Genomic DNA, 14,657 nt, shown 5'->3' on the forward strand with positions numbered 1-14,657 from the left:
CTTAAATTGCTAGTTTAAGCAGTGAGTTTAGGTAAAATCACAGTACACAAGCAATGAACATATATGTACTGCAATTAAAATATAACACAATGAAAATATTTCAAAATAAAATTAAGTAAGTATGAATTCATAAAACTTGCATAAGAGTTGTATCATGAGAACTTTAAAATGCTGATGAAAAATCAAATAAGGATCTAAATCAGCAGAGAGATCCACTGTGTTCATGGACTGGGCAAATCAGCATGGTAAAACTCAGTTTTCTTCAACTGTATATTTCACACTCTATTTAATGCAATCCCTACTAAAGTCCAACAAATTCTTATTTTCTGAAAATAAGGATTTTTTTCTAACATTTACCAAAAAAGGAAGGGAACTAGAAGAGCAAAATCAATCTAAAAACAACAATCAAATGAGAGAACTCAAGTCTACCCAATTTCAAGATTTCCTATGAAGTCACAATAAATCAAAGTGGCATTATACCAGAAGAAAACCAGATACACAGGCCTGATAAAACAAAACAGAAAACCAGAACTAAACTCACACATTATGCCTAATACTTGACAAGAAAACACACAAATATGAAGAAAAGACATGAGCGGAAATTTCACGCAACAGGATCTACAGATATAAAAGCAGCATGTGAAAAACTATCAACGTAATCCATCACGCATGAAGTGAAAAATTGAAGACACAATGTTAAAAAAGTTAAAAACCTCAAAATGATATCTAACCATATCAATCAAAACGACTAAAACAAAAACCAACACACCTGAATGCCAACAAATGACGGCAACAGATGGAAACAGAATTGTTCACAACATTATTAGTAGGAATACATAATGTCATAACCTCGCTGGGAAATAATTTGGCAGTTTCTTACTGAAAACCAAATTAAACACGTGACGAGGATATGATCCAAGCACTGTAATCCTGGGCATTATTATTCCAGGGTAATAAGAATGTTTGTTCATGTAAGAACTCACAGCAGCTTTACGTATAATTGCCCAAAATCCGAAAGAACAGGGATGCACTTCTATGAGTGAGTGGTTGAACAAGTTGTGTCACACCCACACCATGGAACATGACACATGGAAGACTTCAAACGCATCTCCAGGAAATTTATCTTGCATAAAAAAGCCAATCACTAAAAGTAATATAATTCCATTCTCATATTTTAAACAAGATGGAAAGCAGATTAGTGACTTCCGAGTTTTAGGGAGAAGGTGAAGCAGGAATATCAGGAATGGTGAGGGGTTTTTGTATGATGGAAGTGTTCCATATCTTGGCTTCGGCAAGTTCAGAGTCCTGCTCACAGTATTGTGACACAGTTTTGCAAGATATTACTGTACAGGCAACATCTAGTAAATCTAGTTAGAGCATACTGGCTCTCAATTATTTCTTACAACTGCATATAAATACATCACAAAATTAAATAAAATTTTAAGAATAATGGCCTACATGTAATTCTACTGAAGTAACACCATTTCAAGAATCCACCTCTCACCCCAAAAAATGTCTGCCAATGAACTCCTTTTTCCACTTGGAGGACTCAGATCTTAAGAGAAAAAGGAAGCTTCAGAAAGGCATGGCGCAAAGCAGTAAGAACATCCCATGATGGAGCCACAGCCAGCAGGGGGCTGCCTGCCACACGTGTACCTTTGATTTCTCGGTCCTGTTCTTCCACCCTGGAGCACACGGTCCTCGTGAGGCTCTCCACCACCGTGTGCATGAGGTCGAATTCCGCCACGTTGTACACGTGCGTGCTGTCCGGTTCAGACGCGATCTCCTGCAGTTCGTTCACATCCGCGTTTTTCACCCCTGGCGTTGAAAAGCACAAGCAGGATGGTCACACTCACACCTCGCCAGGAACAGCAGCTGCGGGGGGCTGGACCCAACCCACCCGGTTTCTGCTGCACCCCAAGCTTCTGCTGCCTGCCTAGACTTCCAATGCGGATTTCAAATATACACAATGAAATTTTATTTTAGAAAGACATATATGAAATACATCAATGAAATGAACATTACAGTCAAGTCTTCTATTACATAACAACAGTTCTGATTTTAACAAATTAAGCAAATAAATATAAAATAGACCAAAAAGAAAACATCCAGAATATGCAGCAGGAACAATGCCCAAGACACTGTGGGCCAGCATCCGGATCACTGGCACTTGGGCCTCCCAGCTCTGAGGCTGGCTCAGTTGCCCTCTCTCCCGCCGACAGACACGTCAGTCTAGGAGTTGGTCAAACGCACCTGCTAATTGAAAGAGATGCGTTTCAAATCAGATTGCTTGGAGCAAGGTTGTTCACATTTTTATTGAACTGTAGGGAAGAGAGGCAGCAACAAGCAACCAGAGACCTTCCCTCTGCTGATTTACTCCCCTCACTACCCACGACAGCAGGAGCAGGCTCACGCCAACCCGAAGAACTAGGAGCACGTCCATGTCTGCCATGTGGGCAGCAGGGATCCAAGCCCTTTGCCATTGACTGCTGCCTCCCAGAGGGAGCATTAGGCAGGAAGCTTTGATCAGAACCAAAGCTGGGGCTCAAACCCAAGTCATCTGATACAGAACAGAGCTGTCTCCAAACAGTCTTAGGCAATTGCCAAATACCCCAACTGCTTCAGGGCCCGGTGCAGTAGCCTACAAGCTAAAGTCCTCGCCTTGCACATGCCAGAATCCCATATGGGCACCGGTTCTAATCCCAGAACTCCCTGTTTGTGGCCTGGGAAAGCAGTTGAGGACAGTCCAAAGCCTTGGGACCCTGATCTCATGTGGGAGACCCAGAAGGGCACCTGGCTCCTGATTTCAGATTGGCTCAGTTCCAGCAAGTTGTGACCACTTGTGCTGTGAATCAATGGACAGAAGGTCTTCCTTTCTGTCTTTCCTCCTTTCTGTGTATCTGACTGCAGTAAAAATAAATAAATCTTTTTTTTTTTAAGTTGGCTTCAGAAATCATCTTTAAAAGATTAAATACTGGGTCTGGCACAGTAGCCTAGTGGCTGGGTCCTTGCCTTGCATGTGCCAGGATCCCATGTGGATGCAGGTTCATATTCCAAGTGCTCCACTTTCCTTCCAGCTCCCTGCCAGTGGCCTGGGAAAGCAGTACAAGACAGCCCAAAGCCTTGGGACCCTGTAACCGGCTTCGGACTGGCACAGCTCCAGCCCTTGCAAGTGTTTGGGGAATGAGCCACTGGATGGAGGATCTTTCTTTCCATAAATCTTCCATTCAAATAAAAATGAACATACCTGTAAAAATTAAACACTCATTTTTCTCTGTACATCTTGACAGGAGGATGACTTGATAAAGCTAAGTATTTCAATGAACATCTCAGAAGCCATCATAATAAGTGCTCTATCAACAACTCAGCTTTGCGTTTCTATCAGATGAACTTACTTAAATTGAGAGAAGCAAGACATTCACACACACACACACACACACACACACACACACACACACCTTATACCATTAATCCAAAGAAAGTTTAGGAAAAAAATTTAACATATTGAAATACAGTTTTTGTCAAACAAGCACCTCAATTTCAACGCATGTAAGGAGGCCCTGCCCTTGCACAGCACCTAAGAAATTCCATTGCTACAGCTCATGCGTCGTGCTGGGTGTCCGAAATAGAGCAAGAAGCAGAGCAAACCGCCAACCACGGGTGCCAACAGCTTCGCAGGCTCCAAGCACTGCAGTAAGAATTCTACATACATTTTACATACATTTCATCCTCGTGGCCAACACTACGAGCCTGACACTATTGTTTCTGCCACTTTACAGAGGAGTAAACTTGCAGAGAGGTTAATAAACTGGCTCAAGAATGGCCAGTCACTCGGTGTGTAGCCGTGATGACCCTACATCCGGTTGCCTCTTCCAACACTGTACATTAAAAACGTGTCAATATTTACCAATGAAGTCAGATTACAAAAGGGAGGCCAAAGGCAAAGTAGATTTCCCTTTTCCAAGCCCGAGCAAACAAGGAGGATTTAACAAAAATTGTTTCATTTCAATCATCTGAGGGTATAAAAAAGAGGTATTATAGACGGGAGAGAGATTGCCTGGGGCCATAGGAATCACTTCTTAAAAGCCAATTAACTTAACTTCCGCCCTCAACTTACTGAGTAACACAGCATCAGTTGTCTTTCAAATGTTTGCTTTAGAAAGGTATAAGATAATAAACGTGGCTAATTTGGCAGGTTACTTCCGGAGAAAAAGCCAAACCATTTCTCAAAGGATTCACTTAAACTTTTGTTTCAATCCATTCATTATTAAAAAGAGCAGAGAAAGGAGGGGAAACATACAAGTTAATCTCTCCAGTCACTTAAGCTTTCTACAGAGATTTCCTTTTTGAATTAAAAATAAAAATAACAAAATCCGTTGCTTCTTGCCTGAAGGACACACACTGGCATCTAAAGCGCACATCTGAAGCAAGTTAACACTGAGGGCATGCTGTGGCAAAGACCTCCATGTCCCTGCTCCTTCACGGCTCTCACTCCTGTGACAGTATTCTAGGAAACACAGTCCCAAATCAACCTCAATCTCTCTCTCTCTCTCTCCCTCCCTCCCTCCATCTCTGCCTATCTCTCCCTGCCTCCCTCTCCCCATCTTTCTCTCATTCCCTCTTCTCCCATTACTCCTATTCTTTTCCTTCCAAAAAAAAACGGTTTAGCTGTTGCAACTGCATGGAAACAAACACCACCACTTTGAAGGATTTTGCCTTACTCATCTTTGCATCCTTCTGCCCAACGCAATGCTTGGCACACAGTAAATAAACATACAGTTGGACAATGCCTCCTGCAGAGCACATAGAGAGTAGCAAAACGAGGAGTGTTCCGAGCAATCTCCCATTGGTAGCTCTGAAAGATGTGCTGTTAAACCGCAGGGTAACAAATGCTGAAACCAAGCCAACGTGAATGAGTTCCTCGGGAGGAGCTGATTCAACAGTGAAGTGAGCATATGGTTAAAATCATTTAGTTTACTGTATATTTAGATTCCAGGGGTCTTCTGGTAAACATGGCAAATATTTATCCGTCAGCTTTCAGCTTTGATTTGTAGTGTTTGCCAATTTATTTTTAGTATATATAACCCACTCTGACATTTTAAACTACCAATGTGAGGTCAAGGACACAGACGTGGGAAGAAATGTGCAAACTTGGCCCTGGCCATCTGTTACGAGCAGGCTCCTGCACATCAGCAAGATGCCATATGGACCTCCCCACCACACACACACACACAATTAACAAGATGATAATTCACCAAAGTGTGAACAGAACATCATTTTTCACCCTGCATTTCTTTGTTTTCTGCTCTATGACACATGTCTCAGTAATAACTATATAACATAATAAATTTGACTAGCAATATATGCCACTTGCAGGTCTGAATTAGAAACATTTTAAAATTTAATATTAAGGACAATATTAGTTCATGAATTCTTTAGTTCATAATTGGCTCATAAACTCTCTATTCAACAACTGGAATTGTTGAATACTCATTGGAAACCTGGCAGGTAATGAACATGAACTGCTCAGAGAAGCTGTGAGAATAAGGAGAAAGAGATGGAAGAACACACAGTAAGGGCTTCCCGTAGGTTTACCAGCAGCTCTCAGCCCTGAGTACAGAGCTGGGCATTCCAGATTCCCAGGGCCCTTCTCCTTGGATGTTCCGATTTCAGAGGACAGGAGCAGGACCTCGGAATCTGTGCTTTTCCTATAGGTACCCAGCACGTGCCTGCCACGTGGCATGTGATTCCAACAATGACAGCGCATTCTCCTGACGGATCAAGTGTCTCATCGGCAGTTTACAAGCACAGGACTGCACACCATTATCGATAAATTACAGAAAGAAATGCATGTAAGGGACTAAAGACTGAGAGCAAATAAAATAATGAAATACACACAACAATGAAAACGGACCATGTTTTAGTGTTCTATGGGAATCAGATTTGTTTCCTGACATTCTGTTTATCTCTCACCAAGCAGAAGGTTTTCCTATTCCTTAAGAAAATATAAAAATTTACCTAAGAGCAAAGTTGCATGATATCAATATTTTACATTTATTCTAGTGTGTGTTATATACCTACTTATATATCTTTATCCACAAGAATGATAGTTTAAATAGGTTGGGAAAAGGGAATATGAGGAGTGTGTAGGGGAAATCCCAGAGCCTATGGAAGTGTACCATAAAATCACAAATAAAATAGAACAAAGGAACAAAAAGAATGATAGCTTACAGAGTTGGTGTCAAATAAATAAAATACATATCTAGAATTCTGTCATTTTTTTAAACACCTTCAAGTCCCTAATTCCTTGAAAATACTAAGTTGCTTTACTCCTGTATGATCAGAAAATATGTAGCTATATAGTGAGGCTAAGGGAAAAAACGCCATGACTCATTAAATGGTAAACAGTTATATATGTTACACACAGTAATACATGTAAATGCAGTTACATATGTAAACACAGTTACGCATGTGAACGCACAGTTAGCATCACTCCTTTTACATGTTAACCTGATGAAGCTAGGCTCCGATCACAACCCCGGCTGCAGTGTCGGGACACAGAGGATGCTCAGTTCTAACTAGTCACTGAGATACACTGTTAGCAACTGTGTTATCTGTGGCTCTACACGACTGAAATAGGGTCATAAAGAATACATGTCTAATCTCTATTTCCAGATCCAAGTCAGACTCCCAGTGAAACTATTAGCTGTATCTTGACAATGGGAGGCTGGACTCCCTACCATTGTCCATGCACGCAATGATGAACATGTGACTGTTTATGAAGAGCTATGCCATGGTAATAACACAGGGGAATTCAGTGGGGGGAGGGATTATAGAGAGGGAGCAAGCGAAATAAAAATAAGTAAATAAATAATTTTTAAAAAAAGAATACGTGCCTATAGCAAACAGCTCTACTCCAGAATCACGAAGGTTTCTGGATGGTGGAATAATATCATCTTGGGATTTTCCATCTGTGATTAAAATTCCAATTTTGGGGACTCCAGTCCTTGATCCTGCTTGTGGTTTGAAGCTATTTTCAAAAATGTAGTTCAAAGCAAGTCCTAGGATAAAACAAGGAAAAATAAACATTAACCAACCATCTCTAATAAAAAAAAACCTTCTAACCCTGTAAAATGAAACCACAAGATGGGTAACTTACTGAACTACAAGAATTTTTATTAGATGAGAATCTTTATTTCTATAATGACCTTGCGTTTGATAAAAATCCATCAGAATACAACTAATTAATGCATCATTACTGAAACTAACATTCATAATGAACACTGGATTCATGTCCAACAGATGATAATAGATTTTACGTACATGAAAATCTAAATCTTTCTACTTACAAATCAAGCAAGAATAATTCCCCATCCAAGGAATTACTGTCCCCAAAATTTTTCATCTCTCTCCTTCTCTCTCCCTCTCTCCCCCAACCCCACCTCTTTCTCTCCTAATAGTGGAAGAATTATAATTATATTCCTGCGTTTTGACTGTGATGCTTTTCACCACAAAACATAAGAAATGTTGCAGTACTGTTAGAAGATATGCATTTGCATTTAACGACCTTTTCTCTGTGTTAACAAAAATTCAATAGATCACATCAACATGGCAAATCATTTTTCAAGATCTCAGTGGTTCACCGGAAGTCTGTAAGACTATATTGTTTGAGCTGAGCATCTATATCGTTACCTACAGAAGGCAATAAACAATCTGTGTCAAGTTTAAAATCTGTACAGGCTCCTTAGGACTATGCCATGGATAATTCTATGTAAAAATATCCTTAGTTTCATAAAAAAAAATCATGGTGAGTCCAACATCCATATTTTCATGATAATAAGTAATTACAAAAAAGGGCAAAGAAAATATTTTTATGAAAATAAGGCAAAAAATTATTTTCATTTCCATGGCAGATTGGCCGGAAAGGAAAAGCGAGGAAGGTAAACGCACTGACCAAGTTTAGACAGTGACTAAGGCGGTTGGCCCCACGGACTCCTGCATGGCCTAGGCCAACCGCGTCTTCCAGGGGTGTTAGATTCATACCACAGAAGAAATGAGATACCAGCTGTTGAACTCTCAATGCTCAAGTTAGGAAAAGTGCCCCCTAAGAATTTGAGACACTAGTTTGGTTACAAATTAATATGATCACTCTTTAAAAATGGGAAAGAAAGAAATACACAACTATTGTTGAACAAGCTTGTGTTGCTAAAAATGTACACTGTGCAAATATACCTGTGAGGGTGTTTCCTCCCTTGTAGGGCAGGTTTCGGACCGCTTCAATCACCTCATCTTTTGTACTGAAGGCGTTCAAGTGCCATTCTATCCGAGGGTCTCCGCTGTACTGTGCAAGACCTGGATAAGATCAATAAGAAATCTCACCACAAATGAGCAATTCCTCAAAGACTTAATGGGCTTGGGAAAGAAACAAGAATGATGAAGGGACCCTAATATTTGTTTGTGACCTAGCCATGTTCTTACAAAAAGATCTTCTGACATCAATTAACGAAGTCAGATTGTGTCTCTCTGAGGGTAAGGAGAACGCATTATTGGAAGGCTTCAAAAACCATATGACAATGCAATTAGAAGGTCATGTACATTGCCCAGGAGACTTCACCCTGTTTACATGTCCTAAACTGTTCTAGAAGTGAGCACCCAATTGGGTACTTGGCATCAAATTAAAGTCTTAATGATGTCTGCAGATAAAAAGCCTAGGTTTGTTTGCTATTTTTTTATTTTCACAGAAATTCTTTTCCTCGGCAGTTATTTAAGAGCTAAACTAAGAGACTTTATATAATAAAAGCATATTATTTATTTTTCATAATACTGGCCAAAGATTTAAAACTTCTTTTTGCGTTTTGACTTGGCTTGTATTAATTTGGCAAAGAGTATCCTGAACTATAAAACTATTTCCAATTTTCGATTTCTGTAGTTCAAGATTTTCCTGGACCCAGTTGTTCCTTTTTTTAAGAAGTACTCTCTGACAAATCCTTAATTTATAACTTTAAATACTGTACTATTTTTATCAACAAAGAATATTTTGCTTTTCAGAAAATTAAGTGTATTCAATAATTAATTGGATGCCAGTGTCATAACAAAGGCCAATGGGGATTTTTTTTTTTTTAATTCAGACATGGACTTTGGAGAGCATCAGCATAATTGATTAATACTTCTGAAAGTCACTTTGTAAAAGTTTGGAAAAGCCTTCAGAAGCTTTGCAGCTAGTTTATATTCACAGCTGACTGTCCCTGCTAGTAAAAGAGGATGTACCGACTCGTGTCTTCTCTGAGCCCACATTGAACGCTGTCACCAGGTTTTCCAAGAAAAGCCGAACCAGTCTGAAGTTGAATCTTCCAATACTCCACGAACCATCAACCAGGATTACAATGTCAGCAATAGCTGGAGACTCACAGACAAATTTCACTTCTGCGAAGCACAAACCAGTAAAGCCCATGTGTTACAGCTGGAAGGTTTGAGAGAGTGAAGCTATTTTTGCATCTTTCAGAAAACTTAGTGCTAAGAATACAATAAAGTTGCCATTAATACATCCAACTTTTTCTAACCTTTCCCTTAAATGCATTTTCGCTAGGAAAAAAAAACTGTAGTAATCGCTGGCAGCAAAGTCAGAGCTCTGGAAACAGTTAGCAAAAATACTGGCAGGTTCACACCATCCTGGCAAATCAGCCCTCTGCGTGTTTTACAAAGCAGTGTCTATCCAAAAGCATCCGCATGCGACTGCAACCTGCAGATTCTTTCCAGGAAAGGTCTCAGCAAAGCCGGTGTGGGTCAGGCAGCCTAGATGGGCAGCTGGCCAAGGAGGCAGAGAGGCGGCTCTCCTGCAGTGATAAGCCCACGCTACAGGAACTGATAGCAGAAGAGAAACAGGCTTCTCAAATTCAAGGACAAATCAGGGCCACGTGTTTTACCTAACAGAACTACACAGACCTGTGCTCAAGTGGCAGAGGTGTTTGAAAGGAGACCATGGAGAGTCTTCAAGGGTCTTCCCATGTTCAAAAACCATTTGTGTCTTCTGTCCATGTGATAGTATGATATTTGCACTAAGGGTCATTTCAGTAACTGACTTTTTTCAAAAGAAATTTTAATTTTATGGTACAATTATGTAGGGTCTGGGATCCCTGCCTACGTTCCCACGCCACCACCCCCAGATGATTTTCCCTATAATTAAGACTCAAGAGAGAAGGGCCTCAGTGGTTGCAGCTGTGTCAAATAAACTTCACCAACGATGCACCCACATGCACTGATGCTGGGGGATGCTGAGGGCAAGTGGTTAGCTCCTCTCCTCTCAAAGCGGGGAGCATGCCCGATCCACCAGCTCTAGTCACATAGAACCCCTTCATGAGTACCAGAATAGCAGAAATCAATGTGTGAAAATTGAATATTCTTAGAGAAGTAAAAGAGTCTTTCGAAGTGCCACAGGTTTTCTAATGTCTTCAGTTACACTGTTTTATATTCTACCTTGTACTTGCACAGGGCTGTCAATTTGTTGAATTTTGATCCTGCGACTAGAGACCATAGGGGCATGTGTATGTTTCTGGCATCTACTTTAATTTCTTGCAGACCCAAAAACCCCTAGCTTGATTTTTACTACTAATAGGAAAATACAAAATATTGGGAGTATTATTTATATAATGAAAACCAAAATACAGACATGCTCATAAATCAAATACGTTTAGAACTTAAGATGTTTGTACTGTTGTGGTTTACACAGGCCGTTTAATATAATGTGCCTCTCTACATAACTTACCAGATTTGCTTAAACAATCTTGGTTTTATTTTTCCAGACAAAAATATATGAGGTTATACCTAGATTCTTTCACCAGATGGAGAAAAACACATTTGCCAATGAGATAGTACAGTCCTCATTGGGAATGCTAAACAATGTCTCTTAATTATATATCTGCACATTACGTTTTTGGCACCAAATTCCTCTTTAAGAACCAAACACCAAGCCATTAGCTTGGAATTTTGCAATCAGCCCTACTGTAACACTAAGGAAAACTCCAAAACAAAACAGTGCAAGGAGTCATGGTAAAGAAATTATTATGGTTTTTGGACATGACCAAGGAAAATCAAAGTCTGATTATACTTTCTCCTTCGGTTTTCATGGAGAAAAGTGACCCTCAGATGGAGACTAGGTGTTTTTTTTTCCTTTTGCCCTCTGCCAAAGCTACTGGAAATATTATTTTACTTTTTAGTTTGGAAACAACAAAGAAGGGATCTTAGGGAATACTTTAAAGGGGTAATGGAACCAGCATTTTTTAAAAAAAATGATTTCTAGCAAAAATAGTATTTATTAAGTTCATTTAGATAATAAATGACTTGGGGATATAAATTCTAATGTGTAAATATAACATAAATTAACTAAATTTAAAGGCTGAAAACTACAATTTGAACAGTAACTCATTAAAAAATACCTTAAAGAAAATCAAGATTAAGTGACAACTGGGAGAAAACATATATAATATTTAAAAAATGAAGCAATTAATGCTGAATGAATATATAAAATATCATGAGTAAACCCATTAGAGGACAGATGATACATATGGCTAATAAATTAATGAGGAAATATTTAAATTAGTGTATGCAGAAATAAAAACCAAGGTCACAGAACACAGAATTTATATTCATTCAACTGGCCAAAATTAATAAGTCTAATGCTATTCAACACAATGAAATACATAGGCATTCTTAAAATATAAATGCATATACATGATCATTGTACTAAAAATCACAAATTGTATAAGAGCAATGAAGAATTTAAATAGAGAAGTGTGCTCTAATCATGGACTGCAAGACTCAACATGAGATTGTTAATTATTACCAATTTGATCAATAGGTTTGTTATCTTCCCCATATAATCCTGAGTAGGCTTTTTGCTTAGGTACATGTTTATTCTTTCTTTAAGATTTATTTATGTTGGGCCCGGCGTGGTGGCCTAGAGGCTAAAGTTCTTACCTTGAAATGCGCCAGGATCCCATATGGGTGCCAGTTCTAATCCGGGCAGCTCCGCTTCCCATCCAGCTCCCTGCTAGTGGCCTTGGAAAGCAGTCAAAGACAGCCCAAAGCCTTGAGACCCTACACCCACATGGGAGACCCAGAATTGATCCTTGCTCCTGGCTCTAGATCAGCACAGCACCGGCCGTTGCGCTCACTTGGGGAGTGAATCATCGGATGGAAGATCTCCCTCCCTGTCTATCCTCCTCTCCGTATATCTGACTTTTCAATAAAAATAAATAAATCTTTAAAAAAAGATTTATTTTATTGGAAAGGAATTTGTAGAGAGAAGAAAAGACAAAGATCTTCCATTCGCTGGTTCACTTTCCAAATGGCCACAATGGCTGGAGCCAAGCTGACCTGAAGCCAGGTGCCTTGCCGGGTCTTCCACACAGGTGCAAGATATCAAGGCTTTGGACCATCCTCCACTACTTGCCCAGGCCATAAGCAGAGAGCTGGATAGCAAGTGAAGCAGCCAGAATGTAAACTGGTGCCTATATGGGATCCTGGTGCTTGCAAGGGGAGGGTTAGCAAATTCCGCATTTGTGTCAGGCCCAGATATATGCTTATTCTAAAACTAGTGAAAAAATGCAAATTCTGAAATAACTAAAACCAGAATCTTTGTACCAAATATTTAGAATACCAAACAGCATTAGTAGTACTATTGTGTGGCATTTTAGAGGGCTGAACAGATACACATCAATAAAAATGACAGAAACCACAAAGATAAACAAAATATACTCAACTGATTTCAGACAAAAGCATTGTTAGAGATGATGCTGGGAAAACTGGATATTCATGAACAACAAAACCACCTCCCCTGAAGCCTCACACTTCATACCAAAGCAAATTAAAACTGGACAGTGAACCTTAATGTAAAACATGAAGTAACAAATATGTAGGAAAAACAGCATAAAATCTTTTAAATTTAGCACAAAGCATTCCTAGAACTATCTTTGAAAGTAAAACAGGGCCTGGCACGATGGCCTCGTGGCTAAATTCCTCACCTTGAACGTGCCAGGATCCTATATGGACATCGGTTCTAATCCTGACAGCTCCACTTCCCATCCAGCTCCCTACTAGTGGCCTGGGAAAGCAGTCAAGGACAGCCCAAAAGCCTTGGGCACCCTTGTGGGAGAGCTGGACGAAGTTCCTGGCTCCTGGCTCTGGATCGGCACAGCACCAGCCGTTGCACTCACTTGGGGAGTGAATCATCAGATGGAAGATGTTCCTCTCTGTCTCTCCTCCACTCTGTAAATCTGACTTTGTAATAAAAATTTATATTTTTTAAAAAGAAAGTAAGACATAAAAGAAAATGTTAAACATAAAATGAAAAGTTGATAAACTGGACCTCATAAAATAATATTTTTGCTGTGCAAAACCTCATATAAAGAAGATAAAAAGACAAGCTATGAACCAGTACAAATATTTATCACCTGTATCTCCAACAAAAGGCTAATATAAAGAATATATAAAGAACTTCATAGTAATAAAAAAAATCAAACTAGAAAATGAGCAAGACATATAAACAGATCTTTCAACAAAGAAGACAGACAGCTGACCAATAAAACACAAAAACATATCCAAACATCATGAGCCACCAGGGAAATGAAAATTAAACACAAGGAGACAGGTCTATACTGTTATCAGAAAAACTAAAACAGCAAGAATTGGTAAATATGAGTAGAAACTGATTCATTCTTACATTGCTGGTAGTAGCAAGGCAGGCAAGCTGGGTGACCTGGTCAGCAGTGGACATCCTGAATGGCAAGAGTGCCACCAGAAGCCTCGAGCTCACGGATATGTCAGAGGCATGTGGTCTGACCACAGAAAACATGATGCAAGACCACTTTGGGGGTGACTTCAGAGAAAGGATGCAGGACATAACCAGCCCATGAAACGTAAGACAATTGGCTTCCCCAATCCAACAGAAGACATCAAGCACCTCTTCAAGGGTGGAAAGCACAGCAGTGGCACCACACTTCAGGCCAAGTTCTACACAAAGCACCTATGCCTGTAGATAAGGAAGCCAACAATATCCTAGAGAAATCATGATGATGTTGGGGACACCAGCACACCCACTGAAAGGGAAGATTCCAGCCAGCTTTAAGAATCCACTGGTTGAGGGTAGGAATTTAAACAACTGTGTAGCAACCTAAAAGCTGTAGGCTGCACCTCCCCATCAGTATGTCAATCTTAACCATCTTCCACTGAAGTAATAGCACTCCAACAAATGCCCTGAGATGGCATAAGTGATGACCCCTGAAGCCCGGCACAATAGACTAGCGGCTAAAGTCTTCACCTTGCATGTGTCAGGATCCTATATGGGTGCCAATTCATATCCCTGCTGCTTTATTTCCCTTCCAGATTTCTACTTGTGACCTAAGAAAGCAGTTGAGGACAGCCCAAAGCCTTGGGTCCCTGAACCCTCATGGGGGATCAGGAAGAATCTCCTGGCTCCTGGATTCGGATTAACTCAGCACTGACCATTGCAGATGGAACCAGCAGATGGAAGATCTGTCTGCAAATCTGACTCTCCAATAATAATAAACAAACCTAAGAGAAAGAGCCAACCTCTGTTCCCCAGCACTAACAGAGTCTAACAGGGAGTGATTACTCTCCTGACCCTGCCCCGATCTACCCTG

General features: G+C 40.0%; 1 protein-coding gene across 1 annotated transcript in view; it reads right to left on the reverse strand.

Moving 5' to 3' along the window:
* Positions 1-14,657, reverse strand: part of COL14A1 (collagen type XIV alpha 1 chain) — a 197,424-nt gene that overhangs the window by 131,438 nt on the left and 51,329 nt on the right. The window contains exons 6-9 of the mRNA XM_040979368.1: positions 9,268-9,423; positions 8,233-8,352; positions 6,897-7,061; positions 1,657-1,818 (exon numbers count right to left, since the gene is read on the reverse strand). Of these exons, the coding sequence (XP_040835302.1) occupies positions 1,657-1,818; positions 6,897-7,061; positions 8,233-8,352; positions 9,268-9,423 (603 nt within the window). The remainder of the gene's footprint in view (positions 1-1,656; positions 1,819-6,896; positions 7,062-8,232; positions 8,353-9,267; positions 9,424-14,657) is intronic.

Source organism: Ochotona curzoniae, unplaced genomic scaffold (assembly GCF_017591425.1).
Source record: "Ochotona curzoniae isolate NIBS_2020 unplaced genomic scaffold, NIBS_Ocur_1.0 contig_3190, whole genome shotgun sequence".
Lineage (NCBI taxonomy): Eukaryota > Metazoa > Chordata > Mammalia > Lagomorpha > Ochotonidae > Ochotona > Ochotona curzoniae.